This window comes from Artemia franciscana, chromosome 6, assembly GCF_032884065.1.
Source record: "Artemia franciscana chromosome 6, ASM3288406v1, whole genome shotgun sequence".
NCBI classification, from domain to species: domain Eukaryota; kingdom Metazoa; phylum Arthropoda; class Branchiopoda; order Anostraca; family Artemiidae; genus Artemia; species Artemia franciscana.
The window spans coordinates 21,912,666-21,940,092 of record NC_088868.1 but is presented as its reverse complement, the minus strand read 5'-3'; the positions used below and the strand labels follow the sequence as shown (position 1 = coordinate 21,940,092).

Genomic DNA, 27,427 nt, shown 5'->3' with positions numbered 1-27,427 from the left:
TTTGCTACTTTAGGCACTTCCAGGTAAGCTAGGACGATGAAATTTGGCAAGCGTATCAGGGACCGGACCAGATTAAATTAGAAATAGTCGTTTTCCCGATTTGACCATCTGGGGGGGGGGGGGGAGTAGGGGCCGGTTAATTCGGAAAAAATAGAAAAATGAAGTATTTTTAACTTATGAGCGGGTGATTGGATCTTAATGAAATTTGATGTTTGGAATGATATTGTGTCTCAGAGCTCTTATTTTAAATCCCGACTGGGTCTGATGACATTGCGGGGAGTCGGAGGGGGGAAACCTAAAATCTTGGAAAACACTTAGAGTAGAGGGATCGGGATGAAACTTGATGGGAAAAATAAGCGCAAGTCCCAGATACATGATTGACATAATCGGAACTGATTTGCTCTCTTTGGGGTAGTTGGGGGGGGGGGGAGTAATTCTTAAAAATTAGAAAAATGAGGTATTTTCAACTTACGAACGGGTGATCGGATCTCAATGAGATTTGATGTTTAGAAGGATACCGTGTCTTAGAGCTCTTATTTTAAATCCCGACCGGATCTGGTGATGGGGGCGGGGAGTTGGGAGGGGGAAACCTAAAACTTGGAAAACACTTAGAGTGGAGGGATCGGGATGAAACATGGGGGGAAAAATAAACACAAGTCCTAGATAGATGATTGACATAAACGGAACGGATCCGCTCTCTTTTGGGTAGTTGGGGGGGGGGGGGTATTTCTGAAAAAATGAGGTATTTTTAACTTACGAACGGGTGATCGGATCTCAATGAAATTTGATATTTAGAAGGATATCGTGGCTCAGAGCTCTTATTTTAAACCCGACCGGATCTGGTGACATTGGGGGGGGGGGAGTTGGGAGGGAGAAACCTAAAAATTGGAAAACACCTCCAACGAGTGGAGGGATCGGGATGAAACTTGGTGGAAAAAAAACACGAGTCCTAGATACATGATTGACATAACCAGAACGGATCCGCTCTCTTTGGGGTAGTTGGGGGGGGGGTTAATTCTGAAAAATTAGAAAAAATGAGGTATTTTCAACTTACGAACGGGTGATTGGATATCCATGAAATTTGATTTTTAGAAGGATATCGTGTCTCAAAGCTCTTATTTTAAATCCTGACCGGATCTGGTGACATTGGGGGAAGTTTGGGGTGGGGAGACCTAAAATGATGGTAAACGCTTAGATTGGAGGGATTGGGATGAAACTTGGTTGGAAAAATAAGCAGAAGTCTTGCATACGTGATTTACATAATTGGAACGGATCTGCTCAATTACGGGGGGGGGGAATTCTGAAAAATAAGAAAAATGACGTATTTTTAACTTACGAAGGAGTGATCGGATCTTCATGAAACTTCATATTTAGAAGGACCTCGTAACTCCGATATCTTATTTTAAATCTCAACCGGATCAAGCGTAATTGAGGGGGGCAGTTGGGGGGACCGGAAATCTTAGAAAATACTTAAAGCGGTAAGATCAGGATGAAACTGGATGGGAAGAATAGAAACCTGTCTAAGATACGTGACTGACATAACTGGACCGGATCTGCTCTCTTTGGTGGAATTGGGGGGGGGGGATTAATTTTGAAAATTGAGGTATTTGTAACTTACGAAAGGGTTACTGGATCTTAATGAAATTTGATATTTAGAAGGATCTAGTGCTTTGAAGTTCTAATTTCAAATTCCGACCAGATCCTGTGACATTCGGGGGAGTTGGAGGGGGGAACCGGAATTCTTGGAAAACATGAAAATTGGAGTATTTATATCTTAAGAATAGATGATCGGATCGTAATGAAATTTGATTTTTAGAAGGAATTCATGTCTCAGATCTCTTATTTCAAATCCCGACCAGATCTTTTGACATTGTGGGGATTTGGAGGGGGAAATCTTGGAAAAACACTTGGAGTGTAGGAATCGGGATGAAGCTTGGTGGATAGAATAAACAAATGTCCTTGATACGTGATTGACAGAATCGTACTGGATTCGCTCTCTTTGGGGGAGTTGGGGGAGGGGTTCAGTGATTTGGCGATTTCGGTGCTTCTGGACGTGCTAGGGCGATGAAAATTGGTAGGCGTGTCAGGGAGCTGCACAATTTGACTTGATAAAGTCGTTTTCCCAGATTCGACCATCTGGGGGGCAAAAGGGAGAGGAAAAATTAGAAAAAATTAGGTATTTATAACTTACGAGTGGGTGATCGGATCTTAATGAATTTTGATATTTAGAAGGACTTTGTGACTCAGAGCTCTTATTTTAAATCTTGACGGGCATTAAGCCTCTTATTTTCCGTTTTAAATCAATCTATTGATTCATAGAATTTTGTTAGAGCTCATACCATATGATCTCTTGGCTCTTAGCTCTTCTCGCCTCGTCACAAGTGCCATATGAGCTCTTAGCTCTTGTTATTTAATACCCTACAAGAGCACCAATTTTCTATTAGCAAAAAAATCAAATTAGCTTAAACGTATTTAACCCAAGATCTGAAAAGCTTACGATCAGCTTACAATTTACCTTTCCTCAAGTTAGTTTGTATAATTAAATTGTATTTAACCTGTATGTAACAGGTGAATAAGATTGACCCAGCCTAATTTTGCTCTTTAGTTCCTGTTAGGCTAATCAGTTTCTGACTGGTTTCTGACCAAAGAGAGTTCATTCAAAAAGAAAAAAGAGGATATTCTTAATAAAATAGCAATGAATTTTAAGCTGCAAAAATCAATGGCTTTTTCACAATAAAGGTAAAAGAGAGACTTGAAGACACAATACACTGGATGCATAGAAGCTGTTTTCCATCTCCAGGTCGATTTCTGTTTCTTCCTTAGCTACTGTTGAGTTGCTGATGAGCAGGGACAAAAGAAATTACGACTATTCTTGAGGTTCAAAGAACAAATGACGAAAACAGCTTTCGGACTGAGTATTCAGAATTAACCCTGCATCCGGACACGCTCAAAGAGCCAATATTTACAACTATCATAGAAAGGGCCAAGCTAATAAACCAGTTTTATATGTAACAGGGATTTTAAGTAAAAAATTCCAATTGAAATTTAGAATATCTATATTATCAAATCGGTTGGCTATCTAAAAATTTTTAATCGATAGAAACTTGTTGGACTTAGGGGGGAAATCGTTATCTGATGTCCCGAAATGGCAGAAAATACCACTGTGGATCAATATTTATAACCGGCTAAAAAGGGCACTAGAAATATTGTTTTTGGTCAAATGAGCCCTCTCAGATATGCTAGAACGATTGGTTCGATTCCGTCACTAATAGGGCAAATAATAAAAAACAAATAAACGCGCCAACATGGTCTCATTTATATCCACATTTTTGCATATAGGAACTTGGAACCTCTATGCCAGTGTGCTCTTTTATGATAAATTTAATGCTGTGGATTTTCATCAAGATCACTTGCCTTTTCGGGGTATTTACTCCTTTTCGAAATTCAAGTTCGTGATTTTTGATGGGTAGCTTCAATCTAAATGGATTTTATGTTTTTAAATCAGCATAAAAATCTGATTCTTTCGACGTATTAGTTCCTATCAAAACTCATTTTTCTGAGAGTTTCGGTTACGATTAGCTCGAGTCACTCTTTACTTACAGCTTGTTCCTCCAAACTATTTAATTACATTTTTTACCAGGAACTGTTTGATAACAGTAAATGTGCATCGCAAACACATTCTTAGTAAGAAGTTAGTACTGAAGAGAGCCTTATCAACACAGGCTGCACCAAAAAATGCACTTTTTATAAAAAAGAAAGTACTTTTACCCAAGCCATCCTTTAAACTAAAACATTTGTCCCTGCGTTTGTTTTGGTGTTCAATCGTTCCTGTATTCTTTCACTATTGCTTGTTGTAATGCGCAGTCCTGTGCATGTACCTGTCTCTCTTCCTGTATTTCTTTGATCCTGTGGTCCTCTATGTTTTTCTATCATGTTCCTAAGTTTGTTCCTGATTTTGTTCCTTTGCTCCTTCCCTCCTGTGTTGCTTCGTTCTCCTGATCCAAGGTCTTTACAATGTTTTGATCTTGTGTTTTTGTTCCTCTTTTCTAAGTTTCAATAGGAGTTGACGGTGGTATGATCTCAGCCTTCAGGCACACTCGCTCTCCCCGCATACACAAAGATCTACTGTTACTTTTCCGTAACAAATGATGCGCAATTATATGTTACTGCACATAATCATGGTTACAACGTCAGACACAACTTAGTAAAGAACAAACTCAAGTCTAAAGTAACAGAAAATTTACAAAAAAATACTTTGAAAAAAAAGAAAAGAAAAACAACCAAGTGAGGAAGAGTTGTCAATTGAAGCTGATTCAGGAATGATACCTATTATTTCAATTTAATCTTAATTGTAAAGATTATGCGAAAACCATATTCTGTAAATTTTAAAAACCACGTGCAATCCCCTCGAAAACGAGCCACGTTCATCTTTAGGAGTGAATGTGCTACGGCACTGCATTACTGCCTCTGAAACTGGGAAGCTCAATGCATGTGTTTTTGTAGTTTAAATTCACCGGCTGTCTCGGAATTTTCTACCGATGGCTTTTTCTGCCTCTTTAGTCAAAATTGTTGATTTTTGCCACAAAGTGGTAGAAAACGCCACCTCGGTCTGGCATAATTTTTTTGCTACTGAAAAAAAGGAACTAGAACTTTTAATTTCGGCTCGAATAAGCCTCCGATCTTCCAGTACCGTTGGTTTAATATTATTACCCTTTGATAAAACAAACGACAAAATACAAAAAACAAACAAACGCGGCTCTGTAATTATTCTTCCCAGAAAAAAGTCCCATTTTTGCAGATAAGGACTTGAAAACCCTGGAACAGGGTCTGATAGACTGAAGCTGATTTTGCAAATTTTATCAAGATCTCCCATCTTCTGTGGGGAGGTTTTCCCCCTTTACAAAATCCAGACCAATTTTCGCTGGCTCTTGTCTTTCAGTGGGTTACGGTTACTATTAACACGAGTCGCTCCTTACTTGCAGTTGGTTACTATGAAATGTTAGATAGCGATTTTTGGCTACTATCAATTCGATTCCCATTCCAATAAACAGATGTGATGACAATGGTTAAGGGGAGGCATCAGCATTATCCCCCTCAGATGGTGACTATGCCTAAAATATATGCTAGTACCGGATCTTCTTAGTGTAGATAACAAGACACTTTTGATTTCCTTTTTTAATATAAAATATAAAAAATAGTCATTAATAAGTGTTATGTTGCAAAGCGTTTATAATGTGAACTTTGTGGCACTAGAAAATTTCACTGGAATCCAAAAGACCCTCAGTCTCTTCAACGATTCCACATCCAGCTCTTGGTCCGGCGTTTCCAGTTTTCTGACTTTCCTCATTCCGACCCCGACCCAGATCATCTGGTCCAGCGTGGACAACAATTGCCCGTCCAATAACATTTCTTTCTCCGCATAGGGATATTTCTGAGTCTTCGATGTTAATTCTTGCCACTGCAGCTTCTTCAGTTGGTTCTTCTACAAATTGAATGTTTCCAAGATCTCCGACATGGCGCCTCGTATCATCTGGACCACCATGTTCTTCCTAGGAGGAAAAGATGAACTTAAATTAATGCATAATCGTGACTAGAACGCTGTTTAAAACTTAAGGAAGATTTAGCACTGGCAAAAACACCATTAGGCTACAACTGGGCTTTATCAATACTTTCCAGCCTTTCACCATAGGAATTTTAGTCGCAATTACAATTGAAGTAAGAGATTATTCTGCGGATGGAACGCCTATTCTGGCTTATAGCTGTAATTAATTAAAAAAAATCAAAGTATTTTTTTCACATAAATAGTGAAGTAAAGTGCTGAGATGTAAAGAGCGGAATGAATGGTCAAAATTTATTGCTTCACAGCATATGCAACATTTATCAATAATCTCTTGACATTTTTCAATGTTTATAGAATTATGTAAAACTGTTACTTTATTGGAATCACAAACCCACGCGTAAGACAAGAAAGAGTTGTTTATTAACCATGCAAAATATCCTAAAGCGCTTTGTGTTTTGCCTGTTCAAAAAGTCTGGTATTGTTTTAATTTTTCCAGCATAGCAACGGTTTTGCGTAGTCCATTAAATGTAGGGGAATATCGTCGTCCAGATTATTTGTACGTTTTACAGATACATGCCGCGCCTGCTGCAGAGCAATATTTACTTGTGCTATTTTTTAACTTTGCTCTTTATTTCCATCAGACAAATTTCGTTTTAGAAAGTAAATTTTTCACATTTGCAGTTTTAGAATAAACAAGAGCTGAGAGCTCATATGGTACTTGTGACGAAGTCGGAAGAGCCAAGAGCTCATATGCTATGAGCTCTAGCAAAATTCTAAGAATCAATTGATTGCTTTAAAAGGAAAATCAGAGGCTTAATGCCGGTCGCGATTTAAAATAAGAGCTCTGAGTCACGAGGTCCTTCTAAATATCAAAATCCATTAAGATCCGATCACCCACTCGCAAGTTAAAAATACCTCAATTTTTCCAATATTTCCTCTCCCTTCATCCCCCAGATGTTCGAATCGGGAAAAATGACTTTATCAAGTCAATTTGTACAGCTCCCTGACACGCCTACCAATTTTCATCGTCCTAGCACGTCCAGAAGCACGAAACTCGCCAAAGCACTGAAACCCACCATCTTAACTCCCCCAAAGAGAGCGGATCCAGTCCGGTTACGTCAGGCACTATCTACGACATTTATAAGCATTTTCCAAGATTTCTGGTTCCCCCTCCAGCTCCCCCCAGGGTCGACAGATCTGGTCAAAGCTCTGAGACACGAGTTCCTTCGAATTATCAAATTCAATTTAGATCCGGTCACCCGTTCTTAAGTTGAAAATACCTCAATTTTTCTAACTTTTCCAAGTTAACAACCCCCAGCTCCCCCAAAGAGAACGGATCCGTTCCAATTATGTCAATCTCTTATCTACAACTTGTGCTTATTCTTCCCATCTAGTTTCATCCCGATATCTCCACTCTAAGCGTTTTCCAAGATTTCCGGTTTTCAAGATTTCTGTTTCCCCCTTCCAACCCTCTATGTCCCCAGATCCAATTCGAATTGAAAATAGGACATCTGAGACATAAGATTCTTCTATACCTCAAGTTTCATTGAGGTCCGATCACCCATTCGTAAGGTACCTCGATTTCACGTTTTTAAAGAATTCCGGCTTCCCCCTCCAACTCCCTTCAATGTCATCGGATCTGGTCAGGATTTAAAATGACAGTTTTAAAGCCTAAAATCCTTCTAGATATCAAATTTTATTAAGATCTGATGGCCAGTTCATAAGTTTAAAATACCTAATTTTTTCTAATTTTTCCGAATTACTCCCACCCCCAACTCTACCAAAGAGAGGGATCCGGCCCAGTTATGTTACTCACATATCTTGGACTTGTGCTTATTCTTTCCACCAAATTTCATCCTGATCTCTCCGCTTTAAGCGTTTTTCAAGATTTTTGGTCCCCCCCCCCTCCTAATGACACTGGACCCGGTCGGGATAAAAAATAAGAGATCTAAGTTTCGAGTTCCTTCTAAATATGAAATTTCATTAAGATATGATCACTCTTTCGCAAGTTAAAAATACCTCATTTTTTCTAATTTTTAGAATTAATCTCCCTCCCAACTCCCCCAAAGAGAGCAGATCCGTTCCGGTTATGTTAATCCCGTATCTAGAACTTGTACTTATTTTTCCCACCAAGCTTCATCCCGATCCCTGCACTCTAAGCATTTTCCAAGAGTTTAGGTTCCGCCCCCAAACATCCCCTTCACCGGATAGGGTTGAAATTTAATTTAAGAGCTCTGAGACATAATATCAAAATGTCTCATTTTTCTAATTTTTCAGACTTAACCCTCCCGGATCTATCCCGGTTATATCAATCACGTATATAGGACTTGTGCTTATTTTTTCACCAAGTTTCATCCCGATCCCTCCACTCTAAGCGTTTTCCAAGATTTTAGGTTCCTCCCTGAATTCCCCCCAATGCCACCGGATCCAGTCGGAATTTAAAATAAGAGCTCTGAGACACAATATCCTTCCAAACTTCAAATTTCATTAAGATCCGATCACTCCTTCGTAAGTTAAAAATACCTCATTTTTTGTATTTTTCCAAATTAACCGGCCCCCCACCTCCCCCCTAGATGGTCAAATCGAGAAAATAACTATTTTAATTTAATCTGGTCCGATCCCTGATACGCTTGCCAAGTTTCATCGTCCTAGCTTGCCTTGAAGTACCTGACAGGACAGACAGACAGACCGACAGAATTTGCGATCGCTATATGTCACTTGTTTAATACCAAGTGCCATAAAAACGGGTAAAATCTAAATAATAAAAATAGATATTACTTAGTAGCAAAAGAGAAATAAGAGAAGAGAGGACAGGACAAAACTCGCAATTGCTCTTATGCTTAAAGTAAGGGTTATTAAACGGTTTCATTGCTATATTATGTTTGACAAAAATATAACTCGCAACTAACAAATTTCACTAACCACGTTTGCAACAAATTAGTTAATTTAATAAAGGATTTTATTCAAGAAAACAAACAACAACAACAAAAAACACACGGAGAAAACACTAAAAAAACAATACAAAAGAACAATTAACTCTCCTTGAGTTTTCATTTGCTTGGAGTAAACCCATGAACATAGGAGTAAAATTTAAAAAAGAGAAAAAAAACAATCTACCCAGCTCCTGATCGCAACAACCCTTCTTATCTTATCTCAGATAAGTCTTATCTCAGACTATCTACGGTTTTTAAGGGAGGGACAGTAAATATCTAGACAACAAATTTAATGACAACTTCAATGGTGAACATTTTTAATGTAATTTGAAGCCACGTCTGTTTTTAGGGGTTTCATGTTTTTTGGAAATTCTCAAAAAGTTGTTTTCACAATTAAAAGGTGCTGTTCCATTAAATCCCTACAATAGTAGTTATTTCTGAATTATCGTCGATTGGGAATTTTTATTCACTAAACAATTTTCTTTAAAACGCGTAATACATTTTTTTTCGGCATGGGCTATGGTACGTTCTTTAATAGGTCACTGCTACTGCTGCAAACATGGAGGGAGACAATAAGACTTCAGTCAAGTATCTACAAAGATGAGACCTTCAATAAGGTAAATTTTACGTTTCTTAGCTTTCTTTACTTTTTAAAGGGCACGGGCACCAATGACATTAATGGTGTCATATGGTACCAAATCTAGGGGGAGAGGGGGTTCTAGGCATCCAAACTAGGATTTTTGACTGTGGTGATTTTAATAGTGTACTTTTTAGTTCGATTTTGCATCATGTTTTAGGGGATAGTGACTTTTTCCGGAATATTCAAAAAATTTTCGTAATTACAAAATATTCTTCATGTGAATCTGAAAAATAGTTATTATTGCCAATTTAGCGTTTATCGGGAAGTTTTTCTAATTCAACAGTTTCTTTTAAAAAACAAGTTTTTAAACTTCGGACAAATGATACAAAAAAGTAAGACTAGATACATATGATTTTAATGATCGCCGACTAATGTCGCGAGTCTCGTTATAGAAAGCTTTATAGGCAAATTAAAGAGAGTAGGCATTTATTGCATTGATAATTTTGATATAGCTGTTGAACTAATTTAAGCCTTTCAGATAAAGTTTTCACGAGATTTAAGGAATATTTCAATAAAACTATGTTTACTGGTGTATCTCCAAAACATTGGAAACATGTATTCTTTTTGCCAATTCCAAAGAATGGTGGTAATTTTAGTTTTCACAGTACAAAGCTGATAACTTTAAGAGAGAGTCTCAATAACGGCTGACTGTCTCAAAGACAAAGTATATGTTAGCAAATTCTCCCAGGAGACTACTTATCATTAAAACTAATTGAGAAATTGTGGTTTGACAATAAAATTTTATTGAAGAAATATTGCAACTGTGTCAGTAAAGTTTTCAATGAAAGCAGGTGGCACCATAGGAAAGTTCTACAGCTATCAAATTGATTAAATGACATTTTTTTTATGTAGTTTCTGGCATTTTCCTATCAAGTAGGCTAGAATATTTTTAGAACCTAGCCTTTCCTAACTTTATAAAAGGAAATTCTGCTCCTTTTAATCGAAAAAACAAAATTCATATTTTTTAATGATACAAGGTGTCACTGAAACTGAAAATCTCTATCTTTGGCACAAAACAAGAGAAGTTACAAGGTTTTTCTAAGATTCTAGGGAAAGTAGGCGTCGGTTTCTAATTTTCTAACGTTTATTCCGATCGCTTATCCAAGCTATACAAGCTATGGCAAGACCGTCTAATTAATCCTAAATAGTTTAGCCGCACACACTAAAAAAAGTTTATTATGAGCGAGACAGGTTGATTCTTTACGGTATCGAATCCCCTTAACGTCACTTTTTCAAGTGATGCTAATTGACCTTGAGAAAGCCTGTAAGCTGCTTAGCAACAATAAAATAGTTAAAAAGCCCCTTCGTGAATTCTGAATTGACTCCACTTTGCAGATATTACTTCATTGTTTGTCACCATCCAGTCCCAAGTGGATAGACAAATACTTCGCCATATGATTTTTGCCAGGGGTTAATGAATTGACACAAACTAGTTTAGCAAGTCAGATATATTTTTTTTTTCAGGCGCAATTTAGTATTTTTATGGTATAGGTTGAAATACGTTGATGACATGATGATTCTTGATGATTATAAAAAAAAATATCACGAATTGCCTATTAAATATTATTTGCGATGTCGAAGACGAGGCTCTAAGAGTAACATGTTCCTTGATTTCCTTTTTGAATCTAATATTTTAACGACGCATACAAAATAAAAACAAGTCGAATACCCTGAACACTTCATATAGTCCAGGCATTCTTGAACTATGGGTCGCGACTCCAAATTAGGTCGCATAGGAATATTCTGGGGGGCAAAAGATTTTAGTGTCAAATATTTCCAATGGTAGAAGTACAACATGAAAGTAAATATGGCGATAATACTCGAAAAATTCCTTTGTCGAACAACACTGTCTCAGATAGAATTTCTGATATTAATAAGGACCAATTAGTGCAACTTATTACAAGAATTAAAGAAATCCCAAATTTTCAATTCTATTAGACGAAACAGCTAATATTACTAAATAGGCTCAGGTGCTAGCGTACATCAGGTACGTTTACAAAGAAAGCGTCGAGGAAGGATTATTATTGTGTCACCCCATGATAGACCATACTACAGGGAAAGACATACATTGTAAAGTCGACGATTTTCTTAAAAGCTGAAAGCTTACAATGCAAAAATTGCTAAGGAACATGCAGAGAGGGAGCAAGAGCGATAACGGACATAAATATTGGTTTTAAATCATTTTTTCAAGCTGTTCATTATAACTTTTAATCACTGTCTTATTCACCGAGAGACCCTTGCAGTGAAAAAATAGCACCAGAATTGAACAACAAGCTTCAGAATGCAGTTAGGATTATAAGTTTTATTGAGCATGGCTAATGGTCTTTTTTGTTCCCGCCCAATTTCTGAAACAGATTCTAAGAATCTTAATAACGCCACTGCTAGTATCTATTCGATAGCAAACTCGTTTATGAGACTTGACAAAAACATAAACAAGTGGGAGAAAAAAACAAAAGATGTTTGTTTAGCAAAAGCACGTTAGATTCTACGGAGATTAATTAAAATGAACAGGTTATGTAAAAGAAAATATACCCACTGCTGAGCTAAAAATAGTGTTTTCTTTTGCACATCAATTTAAAGGGTAATCCTATATTTTTTCGCTCAGAGATTTTGATTCGATGTGCATTGAATGCAAATGGTAGAACTTGTACGAAAAGTAGACAAATCTTTTATTTTCGAGATGGGTGTCTGTTTTGAAATGTAAAGCGTGAACTCTCCCAAACCTCAACCGAGACCGAGTCCGTTTGGAAATGAAAATTGTTTGGCTATTGGGAGAACCCTTGGGTATTGAGAATTGCAAGCAGTTAGCCAGGTGGGTGAAACACCCACCTGGCTATTTTCTTTTAATCTTCAGTTCTCGAAGTCCACCAGTCCCCAAACTTAAACCTCGTCATGTTACTTCTGAATTCATTTTTACAAATTGTGATGAAAATGAAATAAATGAAATAATTATGTGTATGAAATAACAATCCTGTGGAGTAGATGAAGTATCGTTAAAGCAACAAAAACAATTGTTATTTCTATTTTGACTCATCTGATTAATTTATCACTTGAAGAGGGAACTTTTCCAGAAAGACTTAAATTAGCCTGAGTGCTACCCCTTCACAAAGGGAAGTCAAAAAATGAACCGAGTAATTACCGATCCATTTCTATTTTACCTTTTTTTCGAAGATTTATGAGAAAGTAGTCCATGAAAGAATGTATGATTACCTCCAGGAGTAGAATCTTCTGTGCGATACCCAACTTGGCTTTCGCAAAGGACTTTCTACGGATATGCACCAGCTATCTGGAATTCAATCCCCTTGGAAATCCGGAACTCAAATAACCTTACTACCTTCAAGCGAGCAGTGAAGGGTCGTTCCAGAAATACTGTTTAGATTTGAATATCATGCGGTCCTCCTCTTTTCGATCTTTTCTTTTATTTTCTTTTTTTCTTTTCTTTCTCTTCGTCACTCCCCTTTTTTCTCTTTTTTTTCTTTTTTGATAAATCCAGTTGATTCGTTGTTTCTGTTAGTTGATTGTTTAATTATTCTTTAGTGAAGTTTCTGCCCTAGTCAAGCACTTTTGTGCTTTCCTGGCCGATTATGTACATGGAATTATGTGTTTTTATTTAAATATATATGATTGAATTGAATTGAAGAATTCCTGCGAACAAAACTCTAGCACAGCTTGCATCAAACAATAAGTGCGTAATTGGTAATTTGATGTGTGTGTGTAGACTTGTTCCTGTGTTTGCGTACGTTTGTGTTTTTGTGCTCCTCAATCTCATCCTGCTAAATAACTAAGAAGACTAATCCGCCATTCCATCATAAATTTACTATGAAAAAGTAGCACATAAACAGAATTGATGGAAATAAAACTAATTTATTGGGAAGATAACAAGAGGAAAAGTTTGTGTAAAACGAAAAACTCAATGCATACCCGTACTAATGAACTTATTTTGGAAGAAATATAGCCTCTCAGGCGCATACGGGTTAAAGCACATAAAAAAGAATTTTTATTGAAATAGAAGAAAAGCGATAACAGTAAAAAGTTTGGGATTTCCCAAAAGGAATTTAAAAACCCTTGTCCATCGTATCTGCCCCCATTAAAATACAACAACGAAAACAAACAGTCCGCACATGCAAAAGTAAACTACCCAAAGAAAAAGGATGAATGTTTGAGAGGTTTTTCACTCTCAGAAATCATATACCTCAGGTGGCTAGTACCAAGCATGGCAGAAGTGTGCCAAGCATAGCGGAACTGTGAGAACAGTACTAAGAGTGAATGATCTGTGCCAAGCATGACATAAGTATCCCAAGCATGGCAGATGTCTGCTAAGTCTGATACAAGATCGTGATTTCATAGCAATCTGGGAATGTACATTATACAATTAGGCTAGTGAGTTAAGTAATTGAAAATTAAAGAGCCATTTGAAACAGACGGACAGAAAATAAAATCCTTCAATGATCTAAATGTGAAACGGTCAAACATTACTGTCTATGCATAATTGACTGAAAATGAAGAGAAATAAAAATAAATAATTATACCAAACATAAAAGAAATGGGTACTGCTATATACAAATAATTAAATCCTAAACGATTAAAAATTAAAATGAGTGCTAAAGTTAAACCAAAAAGGACACAAATTACTGCCCATAGGAGTTCGACTAGAGTTCCGTTCTAACCGTAAACCAAAATAAAAAATTGTCGCTAAATAGAATCTGTAAACCTTAATTGTTGATGTTTCCTGTAATTAGTATATTAAACACTAAATAATTATACATTACACATTCAGTTCATTTTCAATATCTTTCCAGTCACCTTGATTTTTATAGTGTTTTTTTTTTGTCAGTATTTTGGAATTAATAAGATGAAAGCTATTTTCCTTGTAATAAGATTAGGGCATTAACGTTATTTTGTGTTAGGGCGAGATGCACAAGATTTCGGAAAGAAACTTAAAGACGCTTTAATTAAATACCAAAAATGAACGAATTGTACAGAAAACGTAATAATTGTAGGAAAAACTATAAAAATCACAAATACTAAGCCCAAGTAACATACAAGAAATTTATAAGAAAAAAACTAAAATTGTTTGTATTAAATGTATTTAATATACTTCAGACCAGATAAGAAACTTCATTATTTTTGGACATTGACGAAGAATGAGACAGAAATTTATGGAGGAAAAAATAATTTTCCTTGCCAATATTTTTTAACACATTTTTTTTTATCAAACACGAAGATTTATCTATTCCAAATCAGACCAAATTATTTCTTCAAAATCACTGTTTTCATGCATTGAGTTCCTGGTAAATTCACTGTTCTCCCCCGATCCCTTCTGTGCGTTTTTTTTTCTTGCTGTTCACTTCAACTCGACTCAACCTTCTTTTTTTTCCTCTTTTTATTTCTTGAGACAAGCTTGAGTCCTTCGGTTGGTGGGCTGTTGTACATTTTACAGACACAGGTTCTCTGATTTCCATATTCCTTGCAACCCTTGAGTCTAAAATTTCAGGAAGTAAGGATTCATTTCAGAAGGCTTCAAGCTTCGGAAATATTTTTTCCCAGTAGTCTTTCGATCGGTGAACTGTAATTATTTCCCAATCCTCAATAGAGTTATAAACTATTAAGTGGCATACCATTTTATCCAGTATCTCGAGTTGGCCTTGTATCTGGGCGAAATACCTGTGATTTTTTTTTAGCTGAAGACCTTCACTGGATAATTCAAGAAAAAATGCTTTAACTAAATTTTTTGACTGGGCCACATCATAAATGGTTTTGAACTCTGGTATATTATGCACCGTTTTTATCTCTATAGGTGTGCCATTAGGGAGCAGCCCATCTACAGATGCAGCAAGATACTGATACTGTGGATGCACACTGAGTCCTATTTGATCTCCCTTTACGACTTTTAAGTTGAATTTGTTTTCATATGCTTCTAGTGCCACTACTTCTAAATCTAAGCCCTTTTTCATTAGGGCAGAGCAGAATCTAGGTCCCAAGTTTCGAATTTGCTTAACAATTGGGGCAACTCTGGTGCTGTTTTTTCTGGTTGCAATTCTGTGGAAGTAACTACTAGTTATTCTCTTAGATCTTTCTTCAACCCAAGTGTCATTTTTGGATTGGCCCTTGGTACTGTTGAACAAACAGCTTATACTGGCAAAATCCAATTTTAAATTCTCGTCAGTATATTTTTGTATGGCCAAATTCATTTCATCAGAAGTCATGTCTGGCTTATTGCAATTTGGTCCATAGTCACGATTACCAAAGTTATAGTTTCTATTTTTTAACTTAGCAACGTGTTTTCCTCCAAGAGCACTATAATAACTGGTCAAATTACGTTTAGATATTACACGGAGTTTAGCCGTTTTATTACAATATTTTTTTGTTACGCTAGAAGGACTAAGCCCAAAAATATTTTTCCAAGCTAATTGATGCCATTTTGGACCTGAATTATAAGCAAGACTTGCTCCATGAACTCTTGCATGATATAAACCTCGTTTAGACCGGCTTATTTGCTTTCCTCCGATGAATTTAGCAACAACTGACATGTAGCTTTCAGCTAAGTTTGTAGTTGCGTCATTTCGAAGCTGCTCTGCTTTTCGACACACAATATCGACCTCTGTCATAACATCTTCAAACACGTGCAGGGGAAAATTATTCCACCAATCTTCTATTTTACTATTCACGGTCAATTCAGCAATCTTAGGACATCCAGAATCACATTTTGTGTGGTTTCCGAAAACATGGTACGGACCTCTTTTTAACAAGATTTTCAATTCTTCTGCTGTTCCATTATTTTCAGAATTTATTTTTATCGCACCCCTTAAATTTTTTGTCAGTTGCTGGATAATTCCTCGGGGAAGACATTTTGTGTACAAACCTTTTTTATTTTTGCACAAATTATATAGATGGGCTGTATAGTTTTTTGTGACGTGATTTGCACATTCATGTTTCCGTATGTTGGAACCGTAGGAAACACTTTGTTTTAGCTTATAAAAAACACTGGAATCACAGTCACCGATAAACTCTAAAAACTGTAATCCGTGACTCCTCACTGGAACGAAAGCCTTCAACTAGAATATGTTTCCATGCTCCTTGAATTTCCATTATAATTCAGAAAGCAGAAATGATCTTTGGGAATTACTTTGGCGTTTGCAGAAGAAAAACATATATAACAGTATTTATTTTTTATGCCAACATATAACAGTTTTTTCGTAAATGCATCTATGATAACTGCAACACATCCTTTGGCCGAATAATCGTGTCCTTTGCTACGCTTATTCCAGCCTCCATCACATATCACTTTTGTCCAGTATGAGTCCTCCTTATACCTATCATCATGAATGGCTGATTTTAAGGCCTCTCGTCCATTTTCTAGCAAAATTTCCGATAAACTATTCATCCAAGCATTACCAAGCTGCCTTTTAATACGGGAATAAACTATTCGTGACATTGGTTTCACTCCAAGCACCCCGAAGAATTCACACAGTGTAGAATACCCTCCTCCACTACCCATGGCTCCCCAAACAGCCTTCGAATTCAAGCAGCCTTTAAGACTTGATTTTTTTTTCGGAAAAAGCAACCTGTGTCTGGTCCGTAAAACTTGAAAGATATTCTTTTACGCTTGTTGCTGGACATTCTGGTTCACCTTTAATCCTCTTTTCCCAGTTACACTTATTACACTTAACTTTCAGTTCAGTTTTCAGGCCTTTCTTTTCTAATTGCTTTATAATCAATTTTCCGTGATCGCAACTGATTTTGTGTCTGAATGCTGAAATTACTTCAGCAAGGAAATACCTTAGATTCACAATGCAGTTTCCATCTGGAATTCCAGATAAGTCTATCTCAGTATTCGTATCGGGGCAATCAACACCGTAAGAACCACTACCGTTTCCCAATTTATTTGAATCGTCTATGAGAGGATTTGCTGAAAATTCTTCTGAAATTTTCGATCCATTTGACAAATTATCTTTATCTTGTTCTCCAAGCAGCACCTTTCTAAAAAAAATGAAAAGAACCATAGAAAAACAAAACAGCGACCCGGCTCAATAGTAAACGAAAGTCTAAAAAACGAAATTTTGATACTAATAAATACGTCAAAAGAATCGGATTTTAATTAAATTTAGTCCTACCCATCAAAAGATAAGAGCCTGAGAAAATTTGTCTTATTTTGGAAAAAAGGGGGAAACGCCCTAAAAGTCATAGAATTGTTTTGCCAGAAGACTGATCAAGGGTGCGTGTTTATTTGTTTTTTGTTTTCTTTTTCCCAGGGGTGATTGTATCGACCCATTGGTCCTAGGGTGTCGCAAGAGGGCTCATTTTAATGAAAATGAAAAGTTCCAGTGCCCTTTTTAAGCGACCAAAAATTGGAGGGCACCTAGGCCCCCTCCCACTTTCATTTTTTTTCTCAAAGTCAACAGATCAAAATTTTGAGATAGCCATTTTCTTAAGCATAGTCAAAAAACATAATAAGATGTCTTTGGGGACGATTTACTCCCCCATAGTTCCCGGGGGAGGGGCTACAAGTTATAAACTTTGATCAGTGTTTACCTTGACCTGATGCCCACTTAATTGGACAATCTGTCTTGGCTTTTTCTACAATTGGCCATGACTTGACTTTTCCCACAACTATTCCTTTTAATTAAAAGTCAACGGTTGAGGGGTTTTGGCTGAGGGGGGGGGGGTAGAGGGGAGGGAGCTACGTTGAAGGATCTTTACTTAGAGGAATTTGTCACGGGGGAAAAGAAATTCAATGAAGGGGCATAGGATTTTCTAGCATTATTAAAAAAAACACTGAAAAAATAATAATGAAGAAGTTTTTCAACTGAAAGTAAGGAGCAGCATTAAAACATAAAACGAACAGAAATTATTACGCATATGAGGAGTTCATCTCCTCCTAAATACCTCGCTCTTTCCGTTAAAGTAATTTCAACTATATATTCTACGGACTTGGTGATTCTAGGGTCATTCTTAAAGAACCGGGAGAAAATTTAAGCTTTAGTGTAAAGAGCGAGGTATTGACGAAAGGGCAAACCCCCTCATATATGTAATACAAATATACAAAGTTCTAGGTGCTTTTATAAGTTACCAAAAATTGGAGGGCAACTAGACCTCCTCCCCCACCCCATTTTCTTCAAAATCGTCAGAACGAAAATATGAGAAAGCCATTTAGACAAAAAAAGATATGCAAATTTCGTTGTGCGGTTAGCCAAATCAAAACATGCATTAATTTAAAAACGTTCAGAAATTACATAAAAAAAACAGTTTTTTTTTAACTTCAAGTAAGGAGCGTCATTAAAACTTAAAACGAACAGAAATTATTCCGTATATGAAAGGGGTAGTCCCCTCCTCAACGCCTCGCTCTTTACGCTAAAGTTTCTTATTGTTTTAAAAAGTATAGTTGTGAGAAAGAGTCAAACTTTAGCGTAGAGAGCGGGACATTGAGGGACTACCCCCTTTCATAAACGGAATAATTTTTGTTCGTTTTAATGTCGCTCCTTACATGCAGTTAAAAAAAACTTGTTTTTTTTTATTTAATGGACAAGAGGGAATGAAACTTGTATATGTAATTTTTACTTACCGGTATTTTAAATTCAGCCACCTTTTGTTGATAATTTTCTTCCTCATATCTCAAATGTCTTATTGACTTCAGTTGACAAGTCAACTAATCAGAGACACAATGCCTTGGAGGCGTAATGCCTAAAATTGGATAAGAATCCCGCCTTTTTTTCTATTGGCTGATGAACAACGCTATTAAGCCGGAAACAGGGGTAAAATAAGTAAAAAGTAAGCACATTTTGAAATTGTATTTTTCTGATTTTGCTTTCAAACTATTTATGATAGACATCAGAAATTTTCTGTAATGGTTGTAGATTATAAAATCTACATATGATCCAAAATTCTACCCTCTGGAGCCAACTTCATACCTTCTAGCAAGAAAAATGTTGAAAATTAAAAATAATTTTTTGCACCGTTAAAAATAAAAATATAACAATTCTGCAACCAACATTTTTTTTTAAATACTGGCAGGATGAACTAAAAAAAAAATCTACTGTCATTTCCCATCCACTAAATTTTTATTCACAAAACTAAAATAACTTGATTTCTTTTTTTTGCACAATAGGTAAAGCATATACAGAAAAAGTGAAACCAACATTTTTTTCCTTTTTAACTCGAGAGTCATCAAAAAAAAAAATCAGTTCAAAATCACCAAAATCGCAGAAGTTATTCATGATTTTCTATCATAGGAGAAATAGCATTGGACACAAATTAAGACCATTAGCGGACACGGATTCTAGCTACACAACTTAATTATTGCATGCATAAGTAAGATGGTTGTCAAGAGGTAAAAGTTTAAGAAGACTATCGTTATTAAAGGACGAAATCGAATATTTTAAACTAACAAAAATGTGGACTTGGTGCTTTTCTTCAAAATACCTTATGGCTATCTAAGCTGTGTTATTAGTCAGATATATTTGCGACATTAAATAAATTGCAATGTATTTAATTCGAACGACAAAATTGAAAGTTTCATTAAAAAGATCAACGTTTGGAAAAGTATGGTAGAAAAAAATCGTCGAAATGTTTTCTAGTGTCGACATTTTTATAATCGAGAAAAAGCATTATAAAGTTTTATTGCAAAATTTATTGCAGATCACTTAAAAACGCTATAAACACAGTTCGGCACATATTTTATATTAAATACTGATTTCTAAAAGGTAGCTTGGATTCAAAAGCCGTTTTGGATTGGCTTAAGTGAGACTGATCACCTGCCACTTGAAGCTCATGGGAATTTGCCGAGCTTTCGTGTTACTCAAACTTAAAATCACGATTCCCAAAAAAGCCCTTGATCGAATTCTGAAAAAAAATTTAGAATTAAATTGTCCACAATCGTTGGTATGGTATTAAATGTTCCTAGCCATTCAACGAAATATTTATGTGAAGTTACTCTCTCGGCGATATCGTTCTTCGCTAAAAAAAAAAATTTAAGAGGTCTTACGACCAGCAGTGTCAAATATTCCACGAAGATTTGATTTGTAATGCAATGAAAAACAGGCATCTCTTTCTCATACAATTTCTTTACATTCATTTTAATTGAACACTTACCACTTTACGACTGCGTTTGAATTACATAGAATAAGACAGTCGGAACTCCCTTTTATACATGTTATTACAAAGAATGCAATTTTGATGAAAAATAAAGTATATCATTTTTGTAACCATAATAATTACAAATTTACAATTTTTTGTAGTTTTCAATTTTAGATATTTGCATGTTTCTAAACAAATTCTAAAACTATATATTTTCATATGTTTGTGTGTGTATACATATTGTAAGCTAATAAATTAGTCATCAAAAAATATATACTTGTCTTTCTTTTATCCACGAAACCCGCAATCATAAATAGGGTCGTAAAAAAATAAATTAAGAAGCCCTGATATATTATAAGAAGTGTAAAATAAGCTAATTATTATAAAATTTGAATAAATACACAACAGTGGTGGGTTCTCTTTGAAATTGGGTCTTCAATACCCAGGCTGAAGCTCTTTGGGATTTAAAACCAGAATAGTATTTCGTTGATTTAGGGACCCAAAAGTATCGAAAGTGGGATAGTAACTTGCTAATTTCTCTATCTTAGAAAGCCTACCGAGTTGGGTTTCAATTATGAAACTTTCTTTTAGTTAGGCTCTCAGAGGCATGATAAATTTTTCGTAGAATTTTCCATGGTTAAAACAGCCACAGATACTTTTATGACACATGCAAATGTCTCATTCAGATGATTTGATATTTTTGGTTCTTGGATGGAAGTAGGTAGGTAGTATACCAACAATGATTTGTTTCCAGTTTTAATCCATAACAGGCTTATTTGGTACTTGTATATTATTCAGAACACTTAATAAGTGAACTTAGGCTAGGTTAGGTTTGGTTAGGTTAGGTATCTTCTATCACTATGTGTTCCTTCTCGTAATGTTCCTTCTCGTAAGAGTATAAAGTCATATTACGTCCATTGACGCACTGTTTTTTTTTTTGGACAACAACCCTTTATCCTGGAAAAATATAATTGCCTCTTTTTCAGTCTTTGGCAAATCCCAAAATCTTCAATTCAAAATCCATGTTCAGACACTATCTTGTATCACTATGCGTAGCAAACTAAATTGAGTTTTGTCTTTGTGGTTATGAAACCGGATTTTCTCATAAAATGTACCAGAATCGTAGTTTGTTTCACGAAAGAACCTAACTTCACTTATTGAGTGTGTTCTGAATAATACACAAGTACCGCTTATTTTTTCCTAGCCACACTGTTTTAGCTCGTAATGATGCTGTCGGGACACATCAAACGTACTATCATGTTAATCCACATTACTTTATAGATTTTCCTGAGCACCGAAATTAGCAACCGCCATACCTGATTTTAGATACTTTTGAATTTCTCGGATACCAAAATAAGCATGATGTTGCCTCAATTTTACATCCACTGAAGCTTTACCAAAGCACCGATTTAGGTTTTACCGACTTACGTAAGATACCTTTTCATACTGAAGCTTCAAAGAATGGACAATAGACCCTACATTTTGAACCAGTATGTTGAACACATATTTAGAACATTAACACGGATGGGGTGTGGGAACTTACCCTCCGTGGGCTTAGGGATGTATTTGTACTAAGCATATAATAGTCAATTTTCCACTTTTATTGCAGAAAAATTTTGAGGGCAACAAAAAATATATTATTCACATGCTTCACTGCTCGAAAGACGGGAGAGTGGGCAGGGGTATTGCCTAAGGACAACAAATCTCAAGAGCCCCCTCCCCTCCAAGTGTTAATTATCGAAAACGAAACGCTATTTGGTGTATATTTTAGGTGGTAAACCTTTTGGGGTTGAATATCCTTTACAAAGGTTCGTTAAACAGCTTTTAAACTTGAACGTAAACAGCGGGGATTGATGGGGTGGCTGCCTGTTCATATTGAAGCTATCTCAGAGTAACCTATGTCATTAAGATCAAAGAGATTGTAAATAGTAAAAGAACAAGTCTTTTACAAACGAAAGTGAAGCCTAAAACTAAAACTTAAAACAAAGATAAGTCAAAAATAATTTAAATGTGGAGAGAAATACTTTACTAAAATTTAAGTTACTATAGGCACGGGTGTATTTGCAGAGACAAATCAAGGTGTTTTTCCTGAGTAAAACGTTCAAATTCTCTCTCTACTTACCCCAAAAGGATTGAAATGGGATCCTGTAGAAAGGCAGTCGTCACCTGTTATGTTGCCGATCATGTGAACATGAAATCCATTAAAGCCAGGGGGAAGTCCTGTAACTTTTCCAGTAATCTTAACAGGACTATTAGGATCTTCTTGATTCAGAAATAGATCTCCTCTTAAATCTGGGAATCTCTTCGTTGGTTGTAGGGCAACAAAAGCCTGACTTGGGCATGAAGCAGGTAATTCAACGGGATTGGAAAGACAAACCCCAATGCTGATTGCCAGAAATGTTATTCTTAAAAAGAAATCATTTATGTAATATAATAACACTTCTTATTAACACCATACCCCGGGTGGGGAAAGATTTTTCCCAGGTAGGAACTACTATAGTATGGGATATATATGAGTTTGGTTATCAAATCAAACTTCATGATTGTCCCTTCCCTCTTTCCCTTTAGATAACAATGCGGCACGCATGCTTAATATTAACTGTAAGTCATTGAATATAATAATTTTTACAAAAAGGAAAACAAAAGGCAATTCATACAGACGTTTTGGAATCGATCCCCCCCATATGTCGTAAAAATCATGGTGTTAAGAAAAATGTCTTCTCACAGTCATCTAAGACAAGTCTATCAGTGGTTGCCTCAAGAGCGAAGTATCTAACGCACCCTCTCTACTGCCGCTCTAAATTTTACGCCCCATTTTTTCAGACTGATTTCGTCATTCCATATATTCAATATATTGGGGTCACTCACAAACCTACCATTTACCACTTAGGTAGGGGGGGGGGGGGGGCTTTGAATAATTTCTTGTTCTTTTTTTTCAGACGATTTTACAGTCCCACTGCCATGATCAATCCAAAATAACATTGCATTTTTTTTTGTTAATTCCTGCTAAAATCAGATAACAGACTAAAATTATATTCTACGAATAAACAATGGGATGGATGTCTGTTTGATATATGCTAATTTTATTTCGTGACAATTTTAATGTTTTTAAAAAGAAAAAAAATCAACTAGAATTTCGTGTCTTTAGAGGGCTTCAAATTCCAGCAACTTTTGGTCTACTTATGCCGTTACAACTTAGCATAAATTACCCTAACAATGTAGCGAATTCGGTAGTTTTAGTGTAAGACTAGCTACAATAGAATCATACCTTTATTTTTCTCAGAGAAACTGTATTTAATAAGCCTTTATGTTCACTTTAAATTTTATTGAATCCTTACCCTCAGCAACTCTAATTCCTACATATAGCCGTAGGATAATGCTGATTCATCCTTTTTAGTATTTATTTTTCATCAAAGCTTGGTTCTTAATACAATTGAAAAAGAGCAGCAACAACAAAGTCATTTAATTCAGTGCTTAGCCAAAGACTACACATGGGCGCTGATTGGGGGCGGGCGGGGTTTCCCTCTAGATTTTATTGTCTCGCCCTTAGATTTTTAAATAAACTTCTTTTTGATATTTTCACTGACAAATCAAAAGGGAAAAAATGTTCCCCCGGTAAATATTTAGTGGTTGATTACTTCTGAAAGAAACATGCTAAACAAATAAAACCAGTGCCTAGTGCCATTAGATTCCTTATTTAATACTATCTCCAAACATCATTTCCACTTTTCTGACGATGTAACTCGCCCTCTCTCCTCCCCCTGATAGTCGTACACATAGCCATAATAATATATTTCTTCTTTAATTGAATCTTGTAAAACGTCATACGTTCTTTGCTATAAATTAAATAAAAAAAATAAGTTTTTTTAACTGAAAGTAAGGGGCGACATTAAAACTTAAAACGACCAGAAATTACTTCGTATATGAAAGAGGCTGCTTCTTCATCAACGCCTCGCTCTTTACGCTAAAGTTTGACTCTTTCTCTCAATTCTTCTTTTTAAAACAGTAAAAAACTTTAGCGTAAAGAGCGGGGCGTTGATGAGGAAGCAGCCTCTTTCATATACGAAGTAATTTCTGGTCGTTTTAAGTTTTAATGTCGCTCCTTACTTTCAGTTAAAAAAACTTGTTTTTTTTATTTAATTTCTGAACGTTTTTGAATCAATGCATGTTTTGATTTTGGCTCTCCGCAGAGGAATAATTAAAACAAAATTTGCATTTTTTTTTTTTTTGGCTAAATGGCTTTCTCATAATTTTGATCGAATGATTTTGAGAAAAAAGAGCGGGGGAGGAAGCCTAGTTGCCCTCCGATTTTTTGGTTAATTGAAAAGGCAACTAAAGTTTTTAATTTTTTACGAATATTTTTATTAGTAAAAGATTTACATAACTCATAAATTCGCTTACGTAAAGAACTTTTGTATTCTCATATTTTTATTACATATATGAGGGGGTTCGCCCCCTTGTCAGATCCTCGCTCTTTACACTAAAGCTTAAGTTTTGTCCCAATTCATTAAGAATGACCCCAGAATCACAAAAGCCGTAGAATAAATAGTTGAAATTACTAAAAATACTTTAGCGTAAAGAGCGAGGTATTAGGAGGAGGTGAGCCCCTCAAATGGGTAATAATTACTGTTTGTTTTAAGTTTTAATGCTGCTCCTTACTTCCAGCTGAAAGAACTTTTTCATATTTATTTTTTCATTGTTTTTTTTAAATAATGCTAGTAAATCCTGCGCTCCCTTCATGGAGATTTTCTTCCCCCATGACAAATTATCGATGGAAAAATCCCCCAGCATATCCCCCTCTTCTCAACCCCTCCCCCAACCAAAAAAATCCTCCTGAAAACGCCTGTACACTTCCTAATAACCATTATATGTAAGCACTGGTCAAAGTTTGTAACTTGTTGCCCCTCCCACGGGGACTGTGGGGGAGTAAGTCGTCCCCAAAGACATAGTTATAAGGTTTTTCGACTATGCTGAATAAAATGGCTATCTCAGAATTTTGATCCGTTGGCTTTGGTAAAATAATTAGCGTGGGAGGGGGCCTAGGTGCCCTCCAATTTTTTTGGTCACTTAAAAAGGCCACTAGAACTTTTCACTTCCGATAGAATGAGCCCTCTTGCAACATTTTAGGACAACTGGGTCGATACGATCGACCCTGGGAAAAAAAACAACAAAAAAACAAATAAACACGCATCCGTGATCTGCCTTCTGGCAAAAAATACAAAACTCCACATTTTTGTAGATAGGAGCTTGAAACTTGTGCTGTAGGGTTATCTGATACGCTGAATCTGATGGTGTGATTTTCTGTGACTTCTAGGGGGCGTTTCCCCCTATTTTCTAAAATAACGCAAATTTTCTCAGGCTCGTAACTTTTGATGGGTAAGACTAAACTTGATGAAACTTATATATTTAAAATCAGCATTAAAATGCGATTCTTTTGATGTAGGTATAGGTATCAAAATTTCATTTTTTAGAGTTTTGGTTACTATTGAGCCGGGTCGCTCCTTACTACAGTTCGTTACCACGAACTATTTGAAAACAGTTTCTGCAGTCTCGATTCGACAGAATTTAGTTTTGCCTGTGATTGGTTGCAAGATTGAACAAAAACATATCATTTTAATGGTTTTAAAAAGTACATAGCAATGGAAGGAAAAGCGATAATCTACTTAATAGAAACATGGACACTTGTATGTTAAACGGAACGCACTCAATAAATGTAGTTTGGTTAATCCTAATAAAATATATTAAAACTTGATGATAATATAATATTTTAGAAACAAAATTACGGAAACTACGACAAAGAATTATCGAAAGCAGGCCGGGCAGAACGCATTATATTAAATATTTAACCTACCCTAAGCAAATCATAATCGATTCATTAAGGAAAACCGGTTTCTGTTAGATATTTCACAACGTAATTCTCGAGTGCTTTCCGTTTAACAGACTAGTATAGAAACATTTCACATACTATAAAGTAATTTTTTATGTTTTTTGGTTTTATTAAGTTATTTATACATTCCTAGAACAATTTTTGTGACCATCAGCGGGCAGGGTGGGGTGCATTGTCAGGAAAGCAGCCATGATATTTGGAAATAGCATAAAATCAGGAAGCTAATGGTAGTAATTTAATTTGTTTGATGTGTTTCCTTCAGAAGTGGCCAACCACAAGATGTTTACCCTTCCCTTCAAGATCTTGAAAAATACCCGTTTTGTATCTACATTAACAAAGTGGGAAAAGAACCATTGCCCCTCCTTATATTCTGGGTAATTTGCATCCCTTATACAGCAGAATGCAAGTCCATACCCTTGTCCTTGCCCTTTGGCGGCTAGATGACCTTCAATGACTACCATATCTGGGGCCGAGCAGTCATAATAGCCTACTAGAACAGAGAGACTGTGATATAGACAGGGACTAGTTGACATGCTAAGGGCCCCCTAAAACAACCTGTAAAAATTATGTAAAATTTGAACTTTTGATTATCTAAGGGGTTTTCGGTTCTGCTGTAAGAGCGCAGTTTACAACCTGTTCTCAACTTGAACTTATAATTGTAAATTTCTTACTTTAAAAGAATATACAATTTCTTGTTTGCTACTTCGTAATTGTTTTCTGTATTTATTTTTTTACAAAGAGCAGGCTCATCAAAACATTAAATTCTGGATACAGTCTAGTGCTATGTCCAGGATGGGACTCGGTCAAACTGGAAGCAATAAAGGAATTTTGAATTAATGGTTTACGATAATGTTTAGTTCAGACAATAACATAAGCTCCAGTTACCGTAGTTCACTTACCTTGTCATTTTGTGAACGTTATATAGTCTTTACTGAAGTAACGATCATAGAATACTGATTGAGGTTGTTTCACTTACTTCCGTCCTTGGTTCTGATTCAGTTTAGTTTAATAACCTTTAAATGAAAAACCAGTAATGATGACACGAACGATGACATTACATTAGGTAATGCTCGCGAAAAATCTTTTACTAATATAAATAGTAAAAAGCGTAAGTGCAAACAAGCTTAAGCAACCCCTTGGTAGGAATCGACTAAGATAAATTTTTGGTAGCATTGGAAAATAACAGCGGTTTTGAAGGGAAAGTTTTAATAAAACGAAAGTAATACCATAAGATTCCTTATTATAAGCTCCTTTTCAACATAATCGTTACCCTAACAAGGCACCTCAACCTCCTTACGGTCCCGGATACAGCCCAAGGAAGATATAAAAACTAT

General features: G+C 35.9%; 1 protein-coding gene across 1 annotated transcript; it reads right to left on the bottom strand.

Moving 5' to 3' along the window:
* Positions 1 to 5,160: 5,160 nt before the first annotated feature.
* LOC136028186 (uncharacterized) lies at positions 5,161 to 27,083 on the bottom strand. The gene is made up of 3 exons (XM_065705889.1): positions 26,993 to 27,083; positions 22,329 to 22,611; positions 5,161 to 5,549 (listed from the first exon to the last, which is right to left on the bottom strand). The coding sequence occupies exons 1-3, from the start codon at positions 26,998 to 27,000 to the stop codon at positions 5,250 to 5,252; spliced, it is 591 nt and encodes a 196-aa protein (XP_065561961.1). The 5' UTR covers positions 27,001 to 27,083; the 3' UTR covers positions 5,161 to 5,249.
* Positions 27,084 to 27,427: the final 344 nt, after the last annotated feature.